The 18,138-nt window shown below is 36.0% G+C and overlaps 2 protein-coding genes and 1 long non-coding RNA gene across 11 annotated transcripts in view; 2 read left to right on the top strand and 1 right to left on the bottom strand.

Moving 5' to 3' along the window:
• Nucleotides 1–16,732, bottom strand: part of LOC126924116 (MICOS complex subunit Mic60) — a 107,820-nt gene extending 91,088 nt beyond the window's left edge. For 3 of the 9 annotated variants that reach the window (XM_050738256.1, XM_050738249.1, XM_050738257.1), the window contains exons 1-10: nucleotides 16,607–16,731; nucleotides 16,161–16,246; nucleotides 15,695–15,772; nucleotides 15,264–15,476; nucleotides 15,079–15,164; nucleotides 14,807–14,914; nucleotides 14,511–14,721; nucleotides 14,013–14,424; nucleotides 13,791–13,925; nucleotides 7,635–7,863 (exon numbers count right to left, since the gene is read on the bottom strand). In XM_050738256.1, the coding sequence (XP_050594213.1) occupies nucleotides 7,635–7,863; nucleotides 13,791–13,925; nucleotides 14,013–14,424; nucleotides 14,511–14,721; nucleotides 14,807–14,914; nucleotides 15,079–15,164; nucleotides 15,264–15,476; nucleotides 15,695–15,772; nucleotides 16,161–16,246; nucleotides 16,607–16,660 (1,612 nt within the window). In that variant the 5' untranslated portion in view covers nucleotides 16,661–16,731. Of the gene's footprint in view, nucleotides 1–7,634; nucleotides 7,864–13,790; nucleotides 13,926–14,012; nucleotides 14,425–14,510; nucleotides 14,722–14,806; nucleotides 14,915–15,078; nucleotides 15,165–15,263; nucleotides 15,477–15,694; nucleotides 15,773–16,160; nucleotides 16,247–16,331; nucleotides 16,402–16,606 lie in introns of those variants that run through there. The other 6 variants (XM_050738251.1, XM_050738252.1, XM_050738253.1 and 3 more) reach the window with 6 other exon arrangements.
• Nucleotides 4,656–11,563, top strand: LOC126924159 (uncharacterized). The gene is made up of 2 exons (XR_007713441.1): nucleotides 4,656–4,706; nucleotides 10,784–11,563. It is a non-coding gene; the product is annotated as an uncharacterized LOC126924159 (long non-coding RNA).
• LOC126924145 (39S ribosomal protein L35, mitochondrial) lies at nucleotides 16,632–17,887 on the top strand. The gene is made up of 4 exons (XM_050738316.1): nucleotides 16,632–16,779; nucleotides 17,124–17,283; nucleotides 17,367–17,507; nucleotides 17,585–17,887. The coding sequence occupies exons 1-4, from the start codon at nucleotides 16,749–16,751 to the stop codon at nucleotides 17,817–17,819; spliced, it is 567 nt and encodes a 188-aa protein (XP_050594273.1). The 5' UTR covers nucleotides 16,632–16,748; the 3' UTR covers nucleotides 17,820–17,887.
• The last annotated feature ends 251 nt before the right edge of the window (nucleotides 17,888–18,138 follow it).

Raw genomic sequence — 18,138 nt, 5'->3', positions numbered from 1 at the left:
ATGAGGAAATTCATCGAGCGCGTAAACGACCGTGTATCGAAAACAAGCGCTCCCCGTTCGGCCGACATTCAGATATATATAATTGTATTACGATCTCGAAATGTCCCACTATCATCACACATATAACCGAATCTTAGTTTTGTGGAAAGTGCGCGCGTTACTTTTTACAATATTATCGTGTACGCTGTCACGGATGCACACTTGTAGGCAAAATTTAACGGTGGAATATCTGGAAAACTGGCCCAGGGATGGGGGTCGTACGTATAGGAGAAAGTTTACATAGAATCATACCCCGACAAAATATTAAAAAATTACCGAAATCAGCGAGGTGAGCGAGACATCGATATTACCTGTTTTGCATTCTGAGATTGGATAATAATATTGAATCATTTCACTTTAGAATTTGTAGAATTTAAAGAATTTTTAAGAATTTGTTCCGTTCTGTCTTAAAATTCTTTCCATAATTGCTATACGATACATATTATTACAGAAGAAGATCCGCATCCAATGTTCCATTTTTTACGACAGTTTTCTACACCTGATCAAATCTGAAAATAGCGATGATTTATCGTTAAATCTGTAATGCGTAGACAACGAGAATAATTTTTAGACAAAGTGATACAATTTTTATAATAATAAATATAATTTCTATAATAATAAATTTGCTCCTTTGTCATTTTCCTTCTACTCAAAAAAGTTGTCTCGAGCGATTTATCTTCGCGCCAGAGTGAATCATCCCACGATGACAGATTACCTCTCCTCTCACGGAACAAAAGAAGGGATTCGATTGGTTTGCGGCTCCTTCGAACAGTTCGAATCCGGGACCCGCCTCGATTAATCTTTACCGTACACACCAGCACCAGCACCGGCAACCTTCTCTACACGCTCTTTAAATCATTCCTTCGCCTTGCCCCATCCACTATCATACAGTTCTGCCCGAGCAACCGAGCTAAACGAACGTGTGAAACAGTGCTCCAGTGAAAGTGCGTCAATCGGTGAAAATAAAGTGACTAACGACAACGCCCATCGCCAAATGGTGGAAAATGCAACAGCAAATTCCACCAATAAAAATAACAGCAAAAGATGAATCATACTACATAAACAGAGCTACAAATACAACAAATCTAAGACAATCACTAAACGAAGATCAGGAGTGCTCAGCTATAAATGAAATAGAGATGGAAACATCAAAAAATAATGAGGAAAATAAAATCAACAACGAACTAACTCACTAGGATGAAAGCTGGGAGGTGGTAACTTCCAACAAAAAACGTAAAATAACTCCAGGCACAAGCGCCGCAGGAAACCTAGACACGGAAAAGCAGCGATGGCTGCAAGAATTACCATTAAGAAACTCCTTCGGCTCACTAACGGAAGCAATAGACGCTGATCCGACAAGTGAAAAACCACAACTCATTCAACTCACATTGCAAAACCACCACCAATATTTGCTGAGGCCCAAATAATAGATCCGCTTATTAACCTACTAAACAATATAGTCCGGAAGGATAACTATACAATAAAACAAACAAAATTAGAACAAGTAAAAATCCAAACAAACGCGCCAGAAATTTATAGGAAAGTGATAAAATCATTAAAGGAAAAAAATGCCATATACCACACGTATCAGCTCAAAGCTGAAAGGAGCTACAAAATAGTAATAAGAGGTTTGTCTCCAAAAACCAACACAAAAAAATTAAGCGACGAACTAGCAAAAATTGGCCATCAAACAAGATCAATAAACAATATAACAAGATACGATACAAAGGAACCGCTACCATTAATGGTTCTTAATGGAACTTGAACCCAGAACCAATAACAAAGAAAGTTACGAAATCAAAATATTTTAAACACAATAGTAGCAGTGCAACCATCATGCTAAAAAAAAGATATACCACAATGCATGCGGTGCCAACAATACAGCCACATAAAAAATTATTGTAACAGTAGCCCGGCATGTGTTAAATGTGCAAAAAACCATTTAACAATACTCTGCCCATTCACAGGAAAAATAGAAGAAGTTAGATGCTATAACTGTAACGGAAACCACCGAACCAGCTATAAAGTCAGGAAACAATTACAATGTAAACTGGTTCCGCCGCTACGAAACAGGACATACAATAACTTACAAGCGCAACAGGACAGCACAAAATCTGAGACAACACCAAATTCACAGCATGCAATGAACACTAACCACAGTAACAACAACACCTTTGGTAGCCGAAGCTACGCGCAAATAATCAGTGAATCGCCACCCTCTAACAACCAATATCACAACAACATTAGCAACGACACTACAGAAATCAAGGAACTTGATCCATCAAAGCACCGAAATGCTAACTAAAATGATAAGCGAACAAAATGCAGTTCTCAGGCAGCAAACGCAACAAATCACAGTCATGCTACAACTGCTTACAAACCTGCTAAGCAAAAAATAAAAAACGGACACTCTAAAAATAGCAGCCTGGAACTCAAACGGGCTATAACAACGAGCCAATGAAATTAAAACATTCATATACAATAACAATATAGACATACTACTTGTCTCAGAAACACACTTCACTACAAAAAGCTACTTGAAAATACCATAGTACACCATATATGATATCAAACACCCCTCAGGAAAAGCGTACGAAGGGACCGCAATGATAATAAGAAACGATATCAAACATCATTTACACAGCCAAGTTAATAAGGAATATATGCAAGCAACCACCGTTACAGTTGAAACTAGCAGCAACTACTTCCAGTTGTCAGCAGTATATGTGCCTCCGCGACACAAAATAACATCACATATGTGGGAAGAATACTTCCAGGACCTAGGGGACAAGTACATCGCAGCGGGAGACTACAACTCAAAGCACACGCTATGGGAATCAAGAATTACTACACCTCGAGGTAGAACCCTGCAAAAATACATTAGAAACAATAACCACAATATATTATCCACAGGTAGACCGACATACTGGCCGAAGGCCTGAACAAAAAAACCGACCTACTCAATTTTGCAGTTACAAGGGGACTAAACACAAACAAACAAGGGGACTAAACACATAGACAAAGGAGACAAATGCATAGGCTAACAAGTCGAAAATACAAATTATGCATAGAAAATAAATTAAAAATATACAAAACAATCATAAAACCAATCTGGACGTACGAAATTACCACTATGGGGGACAGAAGCAATGAGCCATATATACAAAATAGAGACAATGCAAGCTAAAATTTTTAGAACGATAGTAAACGCCCCATGGTACGTTAGAAATGAGGACATACGAAAGGATCTGGGAATCCCAACGGTCAAGGAAGCAATCAGCAGCTATACGGTAAGATATAAGGCAAGAATAGCAACTATCGGCTAGCAGCGGAAACGATAAACACCTTAAATATGGAAAGAAGGCTAAAAAGGAAACACCCAGCAGACCTCACTAAGGATATAACCTAGCAAACGCGAGGATGGTACCCCGCTGGGGGTAGCCACCCACATGACAATAATACCGCTAAAAAATTCGACCAAATGTCCAAATTGGACAAATTGTGAATAAAAATAAATAAATAAAAAAAAAATTCAGTGTGTATTCCGTTGTGATTGTTGAATTCGCAACAAAGTTTAACTAAAATTAATAGTTGTGTTACGACTATCTATCATACGACTAAATTAATAGTTATGTTACGACTCAGCTATATTATTTTATCCAACCCTCAAGTTACGTGACACTAGCATCCTTCTCTAACCACCAACATGGAAATTGAACAATTAACACTAACGTCAATTTCCCTCACCCTCCGAACGCAGACTTTTCTCTACGAATCCGATGATATCGTGCCCTTAGACACACCCATCATAGTTTTAACCCATTTAACACCCATCATAGACACTCTCTCGTACGAGCTCATCAATGATTTAAGTAACGTTTTTACGAGGAGTATTACTCCACGTTGTAACATAGAGTCGAACTTAGATGCTGACGAAAAGTAAAGTTCGCTATGCCGTTGACCGCGGATTCGTTATTGAACCTAGGATCATTGTCATTAGCTTCTCAAGTATCTAATTACCACATTTACTTGTCAAATTCTGTAATAATCACATGTGTACTAGTAAATATCTTCTCTATTGCATAACAACAATGTCCAATCCAAAGGAAGATCGTTACACGCCCCTAACCCTAATCATAATGTGAACCCGACATATATATAAAAAGGATCCCAAAAGAAAGGTCCCGATGTTCTTTCATCTCCGACATATAGTCCGGTCAAAATGGACATAAAAATAGTGATCAAAGAACAAAAATTCCAACAGAGCTAAATTTTGGTAGATACCATGGGTACAGCTGTAGAAATAAAGTGCCAAAAGTCCCCACTGATTCCATGTGTGCTAAAAAGGTTATTCAAGGTCAAGGTAAAAATTTTCAGATTTTTTAAATTTTTCTTGAAAACGGTAAGTTTTATCGAAAATATAGCCCAGACAAAAACTGTAGATCATAAAATTATTTACAAAAATGTCCCCCATACCTTTTTTCCTAAGAATCACCATTCCTAAGATATCCCCACTCTAAATGTTGAAGGTGTTACATTCTACATAATATGCACACAAATAGCACATAGTCAGGCACTTAATATAAGTAAAAATGCCTATTTGTATCTCTTATCAGGTCTGTAAATATGAAACCGGAATTTGCCTATAGATGGCCCTAGCTGATAATGTAGTTATCACTAAACTGCATCATTGATGCCAAAAGTCTTTGTTGACATCTCACAAACATTTTCGACTCAGAACAATACAAGTTTCATACAACAGCATAGTTTGTAATAGCGTTGAACATGTCGAATTTTGTGTCTGGAAACTACGATTTGCGGACAACATTGATTTTCTGTTACCATTTGAAGAAAACTGCTGCAGAATCGCATCGAATGCTTGTCGAAGCTTACGGTGAGCATGCTCTTGGTAAATCACAGTGCTTTGAGTGGTTTAAAAAATTCAGAAATGGCAATTTTGACGTGAGGAACGGAGAACGTGGATCAGAAGGCTGTGATCTATTATGAGCTGTTAAAACCTGGCGAAACCGTTAATACTGAGCGCTACCAACAACAAATGATCGATTTGAATCAAGCTTTGCGTGAAAAACGACCAGAATATCAAAAAAGGCAACACAAAGTAATTTTGCTTCATGATAATGCACCATCACATACAGCAAAACCGGTCAAGGAAACGATTGAAGAGTTCAGTTGGGAAATACTTTCGCACGCGGCTTACTCACCAGACTTGGCTCCGTCCGATTACTATTTATTTGCATCGATGGGACACGCACTTTCTGACCAGCACTTCACTTCTTACGAAAATGTACGAAAATGGCTCGATGACTGGTTTTCCTCAAAAGAGCGATAGTTTTTTTGGCGTGGAATCCGCCAATTGCCAGACAGGTGGGAAAAATGTATAGCTGGCGATGGGCAATACTTCGAATAAAATATTTTTAATCATTTTCATGCAATAAACGTGTATTTTCTATACAAAAATTCCGGTTTCATATTTACATACGTGGTATATATTTAAACCATATAATTTTGAGAATATACACTCAAAAGAAACTTAGTCCCTTAGCCAATCCTTTCCATATACCTGCGTGGCATTGATCAACATCTCTACTCTATAATTGTTCACGTAGCGACGTGCTTTTCTAAAGTAAGTGAAATACTTTTAGTGTTATGAACGTTCCTTTCGAGTGAATACATGTATTTATTGCTAGCGTCTACTATTACACTTTGTACCCATTAATATTTTTTAAAAATGTCACAATCGTACTTTATTTGCAATAAACTTTTGACGGAAGGTGAAACTGTTATAGTTAGTCGTGGAATGAAAACTTTGATCGATGCAAGCATCGAAAGAGGTAATACAGCAAGCAGAAATGTACTCTTCAAAAAGTTTATCTACTTATTCAAAATGCCAAAACCATATTTTATTTTTACATGCGATAACCAGCTGCGATACTACATCAGCGATGTTCAGAAGGAGTAAAACATCAGTATTAAAGTTATTTGAAAAAATGGATTTAATTGATTCATCTTCAGTTGAACAATTTATGGACATCCAGCAAGAAGAAGAGGAAGAAGAAGAAATCGAAGAAGACATGACTGTTGAAGTCGAATTTGAAGAGTATGAATCAGATTAAAATATTAACAGAAATTAGAACTATAGTTTAAAATAATCACCTATATCACAATATCAATATCACTAATCATCATGCAGTAAATACAGTATTTTCCCATAAAACTCCGTCATAACAGATCGTGGAAAGAAAAGCGCCAAATACACTACCTTATAGGTGGTGTGGAAATGTGTGCATATCATGTAGAACGTAACTCCCTCACCTTTTAGAATGGCGATATCTTAAGAATGGTGATTCTTAGGGAAAAAAGTATGAGGAACATTTTTGTAGATAATTTTATGATCTACAATTTTTGTCTGGGCTATATTTTCGATAAAACTTACCGTTTTCAAGAAAAATTTTAAAAATCCGAAAATTTTTACTTTGACCTTGAATAACCTTTTTAGCACATATGGAATCAATGGAGACTTTTGGCAATTTATTTCTACAGGTGTACCCAAGGTATCTACCAAAATTTAGCTCTGTTGGAATTTTTGTTCTTTGAAATGTCTATTTTGACCGAACTAATATATATATTGAATACATATGGTATACAGAACAAACTTCATCTTCTTTAATATGATAATTAGTTGATGTCAAAGTCAAATTCAAAATCCAAATAAACAACATTTCATACACATCGAACAACTATTTAATATTACTGTATTACTAATAGCAATTATTAGTTATTATTAATAATAACCATAATAATAGCCATAATTACTATTAGAAAATATTATGAAAAACGTTTTTGAATGATGAATCATCTGAATCATAAGCATCTTGCATGTCTTACAATCTTTGAATCTTATAGAAATTTACAATCTTAATGAATATTTTCCTCCTTTTTAAACAGTCTCACATTTGTGTATGAATATAGCGGAAGGTTAGATTGATTCTCATGAATATCCAAACTAAAAGTCCACGCCAAGTTTGAAGGAAAGTTGAGAACTTTGCAAGTACGCGAACCTTATTAAGGTGTGAATTCGATTGGGAAATTATTACCTCGTGGATTAAAAACCAGCTTATCGAAAATTTTCATTTTCTCCTGTGAAAAATCTAATTTTCATACAGCTCTGGATATCGATACTTATCATAAATATTCTTCCTTGGCAAGTTGAACATTTCAGCACCCTATATCTAATTAAAATTCCACTAGAAAAATTTCCGCATGTGCCCCCCAAAAAATTTAACTTTATGTTTTTCAGTTTGCTATACTTCCTATTTCTTTAAGTGTTGTGACAATATCTTTATGTCGGTCACAAGATAGCTTCAGTCATAGCTCTTACATCTCATAAATTGTACAAGTACATACATATTTATCTTGTAGAGCAAAATGCCTGTGACCACAACATAAATTGTACATATAATATAATAATAAATAAATTATACATCATAATCATACATATAAGGAGCGTTTAATATAAACGCATGTACGTGTATAATTGTCCATATTCTCCAAATTAAGTTCAAAGGGGCACTCACCTTTCAGCGCAGCTTCCAAACCACGTAACCTTCCGACGATTGCAGCAAGCTGTGACTTATACTTTAACGAATCTTTCTCAGTTTGCTCGCTGAGTGCACGTTTCAACTTCCTATCTGCTTCTTGTTCCTTTATCGCAAGTGCGTCCTGAATGTGATCGGTGTGCACCTGCCCTTGCAGTTTCAGCTGCCGTCGTATCTCGTCCTCGAATCTTTTCTGCTCCTCCAGCAACTACGATCACCACAGCATAAAAAGATTAATCATTCTTCGATCTGTCTCCGACGATTTTCGTTTCTTATTGAACAATCCGTATTAATTTAGTCGTCCATTTATTTAGACATTTATCAAATTAAAATGGATAGGAGTCTCCAGCGAATACAATGGGCCATCTAGCGCGAAGCGAAACGTCCCATGTACAGGTGAAGTAAAATAAAATAAAATAAAATAAAAATAAAAATGCGTAAAAAAGGAAAAACGAGGAGACAGGAGCGGGGGCGGAGGGCGGGAGGCGGGAGGCGACGGGCAGCCAAAAAATAAAAAATATGATTTCTGACACTCCGGTAGTTTCTCACACGTTGCGCCACGAAAATTAAATTAAACGGACGACCGACCGCCCGCGTCAACTAGGAAGAAATTTGAAAAGGGCACGAGTTAAAAAAAAAAACCGGTACCACAGATCGGGATCGAACAAATCCGCTGCATCGTTTTCTAATCTATTTCGAAAGATGAGAAACCGTCCGGTCCACGGCCATCTGCTGTGATAATTGCGCAGTGAAATGGAATCGAAAGAACCACATATTTGGATAATTTCACATTCGTACAAAGCAACATTGTAGAATAATCTTCTCATAAAAAGGTTGAACTTTATACAACCGACTCTAAACGTCCAAAGCAAAATGCGTTTTACTGCTCTTGGAATCTGAGTTTGTTTCGTAAGGTCGTAACGCTACAATAACCACGTAATTTCCCATTGTCTTCGAAACTTGCAGCTCTGAGTCCAGAGATAAAAGTTGGACGGAACCGATTCACAGATCAATTTCTTGTTCGAGAGTTGCTTAAACGAAATCGACTCGCAGATTCGGATTTAATAACACGGAATCGAGTTTTTCACGATCGATACGTATTTCCGATCCATTTCCGACCGACGGAACGCCTGAAAAGATATCCGGCAGTGATAGTTTCAGTTTAACGGGCGATCCACCGGTGTCGATGTCAATAACCACCCAATTTCGGCGACGAGAATGCACGAGTCAATTATTTTAATATTCAACAGACGCCGATTCTCGGACCCGGAAACCTTTAAACTGACGATGGGAAAAGCAGAGAGAAGTTTCTCGGTATGCTTCGATACTCCATCTGCGAAACGAATTTTCTTCAAAATCTACTGCGAAAGTGGTAGAGAAATTTAGACGCTTCAACAATATGGTTGAAAGTCAAAAGTCAATAAACTCCAATGATGTTTCTTCGATAAAATTTCACGTTGAATTTATTGATTCAACACGTCTCTTTCTAGATTTGTTGCAAAGTTTCGAAATATCAGGAGCGAAATATTCAATTTTATAGAAAATACAAGTTAAATTTAATCTAGTTAAGAAGCAAATTTTGATTTTACTTCACATTGAAATAAATAATATATAATTCTACTAAATATAAATATAAAATTGTTTCAGAGCACAACATACCAAATAAATGATAATGAGAGTAAAATTCTCGTGAATATTCCTTATTTATTCTTGATTCATTTTACGAATACTTATTGCACGTACTATAAAATAAATTTATCACATTCCCAAATATTTCAACTGTTATTTCGTAGGTAATTATTGAAATCCACGAGCGAAGCCCAAAACTAATATTTACTGTAACAAAATAAGATTCATTAAATTAATAACAGCTGTATAGCGTAACCAAAGCTAGGAAAGAGATCAAGCAGTATTCAATCAAGTGGAGTCGGACATTCGATATTTTACAACTGTTCACGTATTGAACTGATTATAAAATCCATTCAATAAGATTTCCATATTTTCTCACGGTACTATAAAAGAAATTTCATTCGAAGAATAAGTTTTACGTAAAATATCAAAAGCAAAATATGTTTTATAATATTTAGAAAAGAAAAAAAGAAAATATTTTTATCCAAGGTTCAATATAACGTAAGAACATGACATACGAAACATCCAAAGTAAAATAAAAAGCAGGTACTATTTATAATATCTATAGTATGAAAGAAATTTCTCCTTCTTCCTTTTTCTTTTGCTCTTTTTTTTTAAATATAACAGCGTACACAAACATTTATAAATATAGCGCATTTGAGCGCGATTTTCCAGTTTCGTTTCAGATAAGCGTCCACTCGCTCCATTCTTCCGCTGTTTAACCTCAATTTTTGACCTTAATTTGAATCTAATTTGACCTAAAAATTGATCTATATTTCCAAGTCTCATTTGCGAAATAAATCAGCTCGGAAAGAGGCAGAGCAGAGAGGGTTCAAATGAAATCGCGTTACTGGAGAATTTTTCTCTTGACTATGCCTGTGGCTGGTTCTAAATTATTCCACGCTGCGTCCATAAAATCTGGATGGCCCATAACGGGAGCAGAAGGCACACACGCCGATCGATATCGTTCGAACGGGGCAAAAGGGGGAAAAAGATCGAAAGCGTCGTCCAATCTGCCTGTGTGATCAGTTTTTCGATTTACGCACGCTCGTACCGAAAACAACGTTGATGCCTTTATCCAAGTTGTTAGCGCAACACTTGTTCAAGACGATACATTTACGAAAAACCGGATGTACGATCTAATCTACGTTGTGCCACCATCTACCTTAAAGATCGCACGAAAGCCGCAGCAACAACCTAAAAAATACGCTGCCTTCTTTTATTTTATTATTTTATATCGATGCATGGGGATGGAAATGAGCGTTTGACAGATACGATATATCGGCATCCGATATGCATCGTTGTCGTTGAATTGAAAATAGTTCAGTATAGTCGCTAAGGAAGCAAAGAAATAGAGTTTATTCAGAAGAGAAGGAAAAGCAAAAAAAAAAAAAAAAAAAAAAACAGAATGAAAACTGTCGACTCGTGAATTTATAATCTATCAGGTCTGTAAATATGAAACCGAAATTTGCCATAGATGGCCCTAGCTGATGATGTAGTTATCACTAAACTGCGTCATTGATGCCAAAAGTCTTTGTTGACATCTCACAAACATTTTCGACTCAGAACAATACAAGTTTCATACAACAGTATAGCTTGTAATAGCGTTGAACATGAATTTTGTGCCTGGAAACTACGATTTGCGGACAGCATTGATTTTCTGTTACCATTTGAAGAAAACTGCTGCAGAATCGCATCGAATGCTTGTCGAAGCTTACGGTGAGCATGCTCTTGGTAAATCACAGTGCTTTGAGTAGTTTAAAAAATTCAGAAGTGGCAATTTTGACGTGAGGAACGAAGAACGTGGATCAGAAGGCTGTGATCTATTATGAGCTGTTAAAACCTGGCGAAACCGTTAATACTGAGCGCTACCAACAACAAATGATCGATTTGAATCAAGCTTTGCGTGAAAAACGACCAGAATATCAAAAAAGGCAACACAAAGTAATTTTGCTTCATGATAATGCACCATCACATACAGCAAAACCGGTCAAGGAAACGATTGAAGCGTTCAGTTGGGAAATACTTTAGCACGCGGCTTACTCACCAAACTTGGCTCCGTCCGATTACTATTTATTTGCATCGATGGGACACGCACTTTCTGACCAGCACTTCATTTCTTACGAAAATGTACGAAAATGGCTCGATGACTGGTTTTCCTCAAAAGAGCAACAGTTTTTTTGGCGTGGCATCCACCAATTGCCAGACTGGTGGGAAAAATGTATAGCTAGCGAATAATACTTCGAATAAAATATTTTTAATCATTTTCATACAATAAACATGTATTTTCTATACAAAAATTCCGGTTTCATATTTACATACCTGGTATGTATCGTCTATTGTCTATTTTCTGTTGTAATTTGAATAATAATTTCTCGAATTCGAAAGATAATTTCGTTCAAAGAAAATCGATGAAATGTGGTGTGTTTATTGAGACTCTTAGGGAATTGAATGGTCGGAATGATTTTTACATAATATTCGAGAAATTGAATATTTGGAACACACTTAAAAGATTGAATAATTAGACCAGTTTTTGAGTCATTCTCTCTCTTTTCTCTTTCTCTTTTTTTCTCTCTTCTTTTCTGTGCAATTTATATACCTAACCGCATATAATGTTTCATGATTATCGCATTAATGTAATTTGGAAGTTGAACTTTGGAAAAGAAATTTTACAAACTATCCCCAATACCATTGGTAATAGTTCACTAACTAAAAAATTGCGAAAATATGTAGATACTAGAAAAATGTCGCATTCTTATACGTTCTTTTTATCGCTGTAACACGGGAATCAGAATTACGTCACGACTGAATGTGTTTTCATAGATAGTCCAGATCAATATTCAGGTCAAATAATTATCAGGCTTTCTGTTTGGTACCATTGACGTCAAAATTCAAGCCCTACGTAAATGTTTAATTCATGAAGGATGGATATTTGGAACACGTGCAAACAAAGGAGAATTACAAAACAACCTTCCACATCCACAAAGGATGTGGATGCTAAACGCTTGATACTAAAATTCTCATATGAAAACACGCTCCGTGATGATTTGTTGCTAAAGAAAACGAGGTACGTCAACTCTGAGCCCCTCGTTTACTGAAAATTGAAAGCCTTTGAAGAGACACGTATAATGTTAACGCGAAGCTCCCCCGGACGGACAGAAGGAATACTTTATGCGCAAATGTCAAGTAACAATTTAGTAGGTCCACTCTTTCATCGCGATCAACTCATCCACGCCACTCTATAGCAATTTCTGTCAAAAATTCTCTCTTCCAGTCGTCCAGTCTACCTTATCTATCTCTCTGTAAGGTCACGTTGACAATTATTCACGACTGCCTACATTGCCAGTTTCTCAACTTACATATTCTTTCTGCAATCTCCCAAATCATATTATATTCATAGAAATGTACGATTCATTAAATAGTAATGTCTTTTGAAACAATTTTAATATTTTCAGAACTACAGGATTCGGATACATGGCACTAGAATTTATTTACTCCTTAAAATACGATACAAAATACTTAAGTACACAAGTTAAAAAAAAAAAACGAATTTTCAAGACCCTCGGCAACAAATATTTCAATTGAAAGTAAAATATGTACAGCGAAAATAATTAAATAAACCATATACGTCAGCGCGTAGTCAGCATACGTCCAGTCGATGCACTATCGTCCTAAATTTTCTCTATGATCCAGTCAGATCCGTTAACTCGTATCCCGAAGGGAATTGAGGGCAAACTCCGAAACGAACTCCGAAGACAACTATGACGATAGCAAGTCATAGTGATTCCTCTGAGCGAGAATATCTCGGTGTGACTAGACGCGTATATACCGGATATATTGCAAGGTTAGTCTAAAGAGATAATATTGCCTGCCACTAGCAAAATATTGGCGGCATGCCAAATGGAAATAGATAAAAGGCCCGAAGGATGGCGAAATCAACCCTCCAACTCTCTTTCCACTCATCATCCTTTACCAAATAGACAGATATACACCCATATACGTATACAGAGATACGAGATATATGCAGTCGCACATAACAACCAAAGTGTGCGACGGAATGTGCCATCGCCTTTTCTAATGTCACATTCTATCCGTTATAATCATGAAACCGTGTATACCCACCGTTTACTTTCACGAAGCAGCTACCGATTCAAACCCTCTTCATGCTAATTTATTGTTACTTTGTGGGGGTTATTGCCGACGGCGTCATTACCTTCACGTGTGTTTCGTTAATTTCCCACGGGAAATTGATCACATAATTTTCAAATAGACTACGCCTGAGAATATAAATTTGAACTGCACGGTATTACGCGTGATAATACTATGATTTAATATTTTTTTCAGTCTCGTTGAAAAGTTTTGCGTTATTTCTTTCAGATATGCGATGAACGAATTAACGTGACTGTGATACCATACCACAGGCACATACACTCGTGTGTTTCATTTGGATATAAGGCTCAACTATGTGTATATACGGAGATTTTAGAATGGAAGTAACTTTCTTACCTTTTTGTTAAACTCGTCCTGAAGAATTTGCTTCTCCTTGTCCAGCTCGAGGCATACCAAGGCGTCGAGTCTTTCCTGAGTGGCTACGTCGCCCGATGATTTTAATGCTGCCTTGAGTTTGCTCTCGTTGACCGTCTATATCCCGACAAAATATAGAACACTTACCGATTTTTACACTCGAATATTTGAGTGACTTATATAATACCTTGTACAAATATTTACCCTCATTTTTTCCAATTCCTTTTGCAAACCATTCACTTTGTTATACATGTGTAGAACGAATAAGTCAAAAGCGTCTTCGTCGATGGCCAATTTTTTCTCGTGAATGTTGATATCGGGGAAGAGTATCTGGAGTTCTTCGTTGAGATTTTCACGGGCAGTTCTAACTTGCTTCCAGTAACGCTCGGCCATATTGCTACTTTGTATTTCCATTTCGTACTTTTTCTTCGCTTCGTCCACATCATCTAAAATTTTCTTGATATTTCTTCGAGCGGCAGTTTTCATGTGTGACGGCGCCTCAAATTTAGGGTCGTCCATTAAATTATACATCTTTTTCAACGAATCGAGTGCTTGATTGGCGTGGTCTTCCGCCTCTTTAATGGCCTCCCTCCTCTTGTCCGTTGCATCCTTTAGTCTAGAATTAATAAATAAACGTTTCTCATTTAACAGAACATATAATTACTTTACTATTATAAAGCTACATGCATGAGAAAAAAATACCTGTTCCAGACAGAGCTACCAACGGTGGCGTTAACACTTTCTACGACTTTTATCACGTCTTGATTGTAATCGTGAATAGCACACGCTGCTGTTTGATAAGCTGCGATAGCTTTGGATGCAGTTTCGCCAGCAGAAGTTTCCAGTTCGACCAGATTTGCTGGCATCAATTCCTCGGATACATCCTTGGCAGGTGGCTGAGGTTTTTCGGCCACTGAGAACATAGCATGCACGTTTATCTCCTGTTATGTAGAAAGATAAAATTTGATCACATAGATTTTACACATTTAAAGACCTACCGATTTCGATTTCTTCTCCTTTTTCTTTACTTAATCTTATTTCGGTATAAGGTTCGTTATTAGGTGGTTCCTTCTTATCAATGAGTGGTACAAAAACTGGCTTTGGTGCTATAGTACACATGTTATTATTAAATGTTAGTAAGCAAAATAGTAATTACCTAGTTCCTGTTCTAAATAAAACAGTTCCTTTTATGTAGCATAATTCTATATCTAAGGCAATTAAAAAACGAAGGAAAGGAGGGGTGGGGTTAGGAATTATTAATGGGGCTCACGTATATAATCTTCAAGGTTCGCGCAATCTAATCTTTTCTGACCTGATTCTTTTTGTGATTCTCCTCCAAAAATGGCACTTAATAATCTAAAATAAAAACAATACTTAGATTATTCTCGGTTATTACGATATAATTTACGTTATAATTTATATCACAAATTCAAATAGCAATAAAATCCAACTTACGTTTGCTTTAACGATTCAAAGAATGTATGTATGAATTCAAAATAGGATGATTCCTCCTGAAAGATGATCTGAATTGTTTTGTCCGTACCAGGTGCCCACCTTTCAAGATTTGCACGGAATTCCGGGTTATGCTTTGCGTAAAACAATACACCTGATGCTCCTATTGCCACGGCAGTTAAAGTTAACAGTGTTCTTGAGCCTCTACTTTTCTCGCTTTAATAGTAAACAGTGCAAACCAGATTATACTTATTTAACAAACAGGAAAGTTTATTAATTTGTGGATAGAAAGCTTATAATCATTTACATATTTACGCTACATTCTATAGCATTTGTTTTAATTTTTAAAGACACATTTCATATTCAACATCTTTTTAATGAAAGAAGATCATAATTTATTATGTAATACAATGTAACAATACTCTCATATAAACCTTGAATACCTCTTTGTTGAATCCGTGGAATACCTATGTCCAGATATTCTGGATACAAGCTCCATATCCTTGAGAAATCTAAAACATACAATACACACGAAATGACACGTTGAAATATATCGTATAATCAGTATGAATATATATCACATGACCATTCAAAATGTATAATTACATAATAAATTTGCTCTAAATGCTAATGGAAAGCATCCAAATACAAAATCTACTGAATAGAATATCTTGTCAAATATAACCTAACCTGCACCTAAATGGGAGTTAAACTCAAAATACACATATGTGGATTGGATAGCATATGCAAACTTCCACTTGATAAAATGTATCACGTAAGGATTCAAATAGAAACAATAATACAAATTATTTTTCTCTTCTAGAAACAACTCAAACGATGACAAGTTTGACAATTGTGGAAATGTGTTTAGAAAACAGGCGGAGAAATCAATTCGCTTACCTACATTCCGGGTCGTATTTAACTCGTGCACGTGTCTCGTAACATCTAGTTGTCAAATACAGCCTAGAAGATCCATGCTTTTTGACCTAAAAGACCAACAGTGGCGGTGAAATCGTCTGGAATTATGTAAGCTCTTAAATATAAGCCATCTTGTCACACGAGGCGGGCAACCTTGGTCTTTGCAGGAATATTCACTGACAACTTGCGAAAACATCGTCATCGTGTTACGATCACGATTTCTCATACAGATCATGAGTTATGTCTTCCCAGAATAGCAGCAAACAACAACGAATTATTAAAATATTATCACAAAAGACAATCGCGACAGTAATGTCTAATAGTATAATGTGAGCGACAATTTTCTATAATCTTTTCGTATTTTTCGTTAAATCTGTGTAATGCAAAATTACCGGGCTCGCAAGTACAATTTCTTACTTTTTACTTACTTTACGTACCCTATTTAGACCGTTGCACGGAAATTTTAATCCAATTCGGAACATCTTTCGGGTGGCCGGTTAGGCAGCCAAAGGAAAAAGGGAACGACGGTACAAAACAGCTGGTTACCGACGGAACTAGAGGAAAAGAAGAATGTTGCGTATTCTTAGTACCGCTATTCGAGGTGCGTGATAGCTATTTCCTTATGACTTCACTGATACTGCCCTCATCTACATCGAACGATAATTCGGTGGCTTCATTTTAAACTATTATTCGTTGAAATTCGATAGTTCCTTGTGCGATAATCATTGCAAGCTCATGCATTATAGGTTATGTTTGATTAGATCAATCAACCATTTTGATTCTCTGACAAACGGAACACGATGGAATTGAAAACGAGCGCGATTATTAAACTGATACGTATATGTCTACCAAACATGTCTTGCTATTTAAATTAATTTTATCATGAAATCCTGTGTCTTGATTATTGTTCACGTAATTAATCTTTATCTTATACCGATATTTCAGATATTGCTTTGCGGAACAGTGTTGTCAGAGTAACAAATTCTCTGATCCTTAAACAATGCCTTATTACACAATGTATTCAACATAGGTTCTTTGGTGCGTTTTCTTCTACAATAAATAAATGCAACGATGTTGGTAACACTAAACAAAAGCCAATATTTGGGTATGTACACTTTTATATATATATATATTACATAACATTAATCTGATATCAGTCATTGTCAGTCATGTAATTAAATTTAACAGCAAGATACAAGTTGACAGCGTTGTATCTCCAACGCTGGTAAGTACAACAACTCCTGCGAGAACAGTTACAAAATATTCTAGGAGGAAAGGTAAAAGAAAATCTGTGAAAGCTGTGCTTGATAGGTTCTATAGATTAAATTGGTAAAATTTCAATATGATTTAATATTGTAATACTTAATGTTTAGTATACTATGCAATACACGTTTATTTAATTATAGGGGCATATGGATCAGAACTTTTGCTGGACGTCATAGAAGTTTGTGGAAAAAGTCTCAGAGAAGGAAATATAGACTGAGACAGCATGTTTTTTGTAATGCAACGCAATCTACTATGTTGGACAAAATGGTAACAAGCTATTGGAAAAGACCGCACTATTATGTAGATGATCCTTATAACCCATATCACAACCGCGAAGAGTTTCCTTTTACAAGAACCAAACCAAGACCATTCTAGGTAATACAGCTTGTATAAACTTTGTTGAAAAGACCTATATTTGGAAATAAAAAATCTGTTCCCATGTATGTAATTTCCTTGAAAAATTTAATCATTTAAGAAATTAATAGAAATTTAAGAATTATTCCAATTATGTAATGTAATCATTTAATCTCAAGTGATATTACGTAAGCTGAATAAACATCGATTATAAAAGTTTGAAGAAGCATAATTTAAGTAAGTAATGGTTAAAATCTTAACAGGTTGATTATCATAATAGTTATAAAGCACGGTCACTGGACCGTGCTTATCATGACATCCTGATGGTCACTGGCGATCA

Source organism: Bombus affinis, chromosome 14 (genome assembly GCF_024516045.1).
Source record: "Bombus affinis isolate iyBomAffi1 chromosome 14, iyBomAffi1.2, whole genome shotgun sequence".
Lineage (NCBI taxonomy): Eukaryota > Metazoa > Arthropoda > Insecta > Hymenoptera > Apidae > Bombus > Bombus affinis.
Note: the sequence above shows the minus strand (reverse complement) of the source record. Positions and strands in the feature narration are given on the sequence as shown.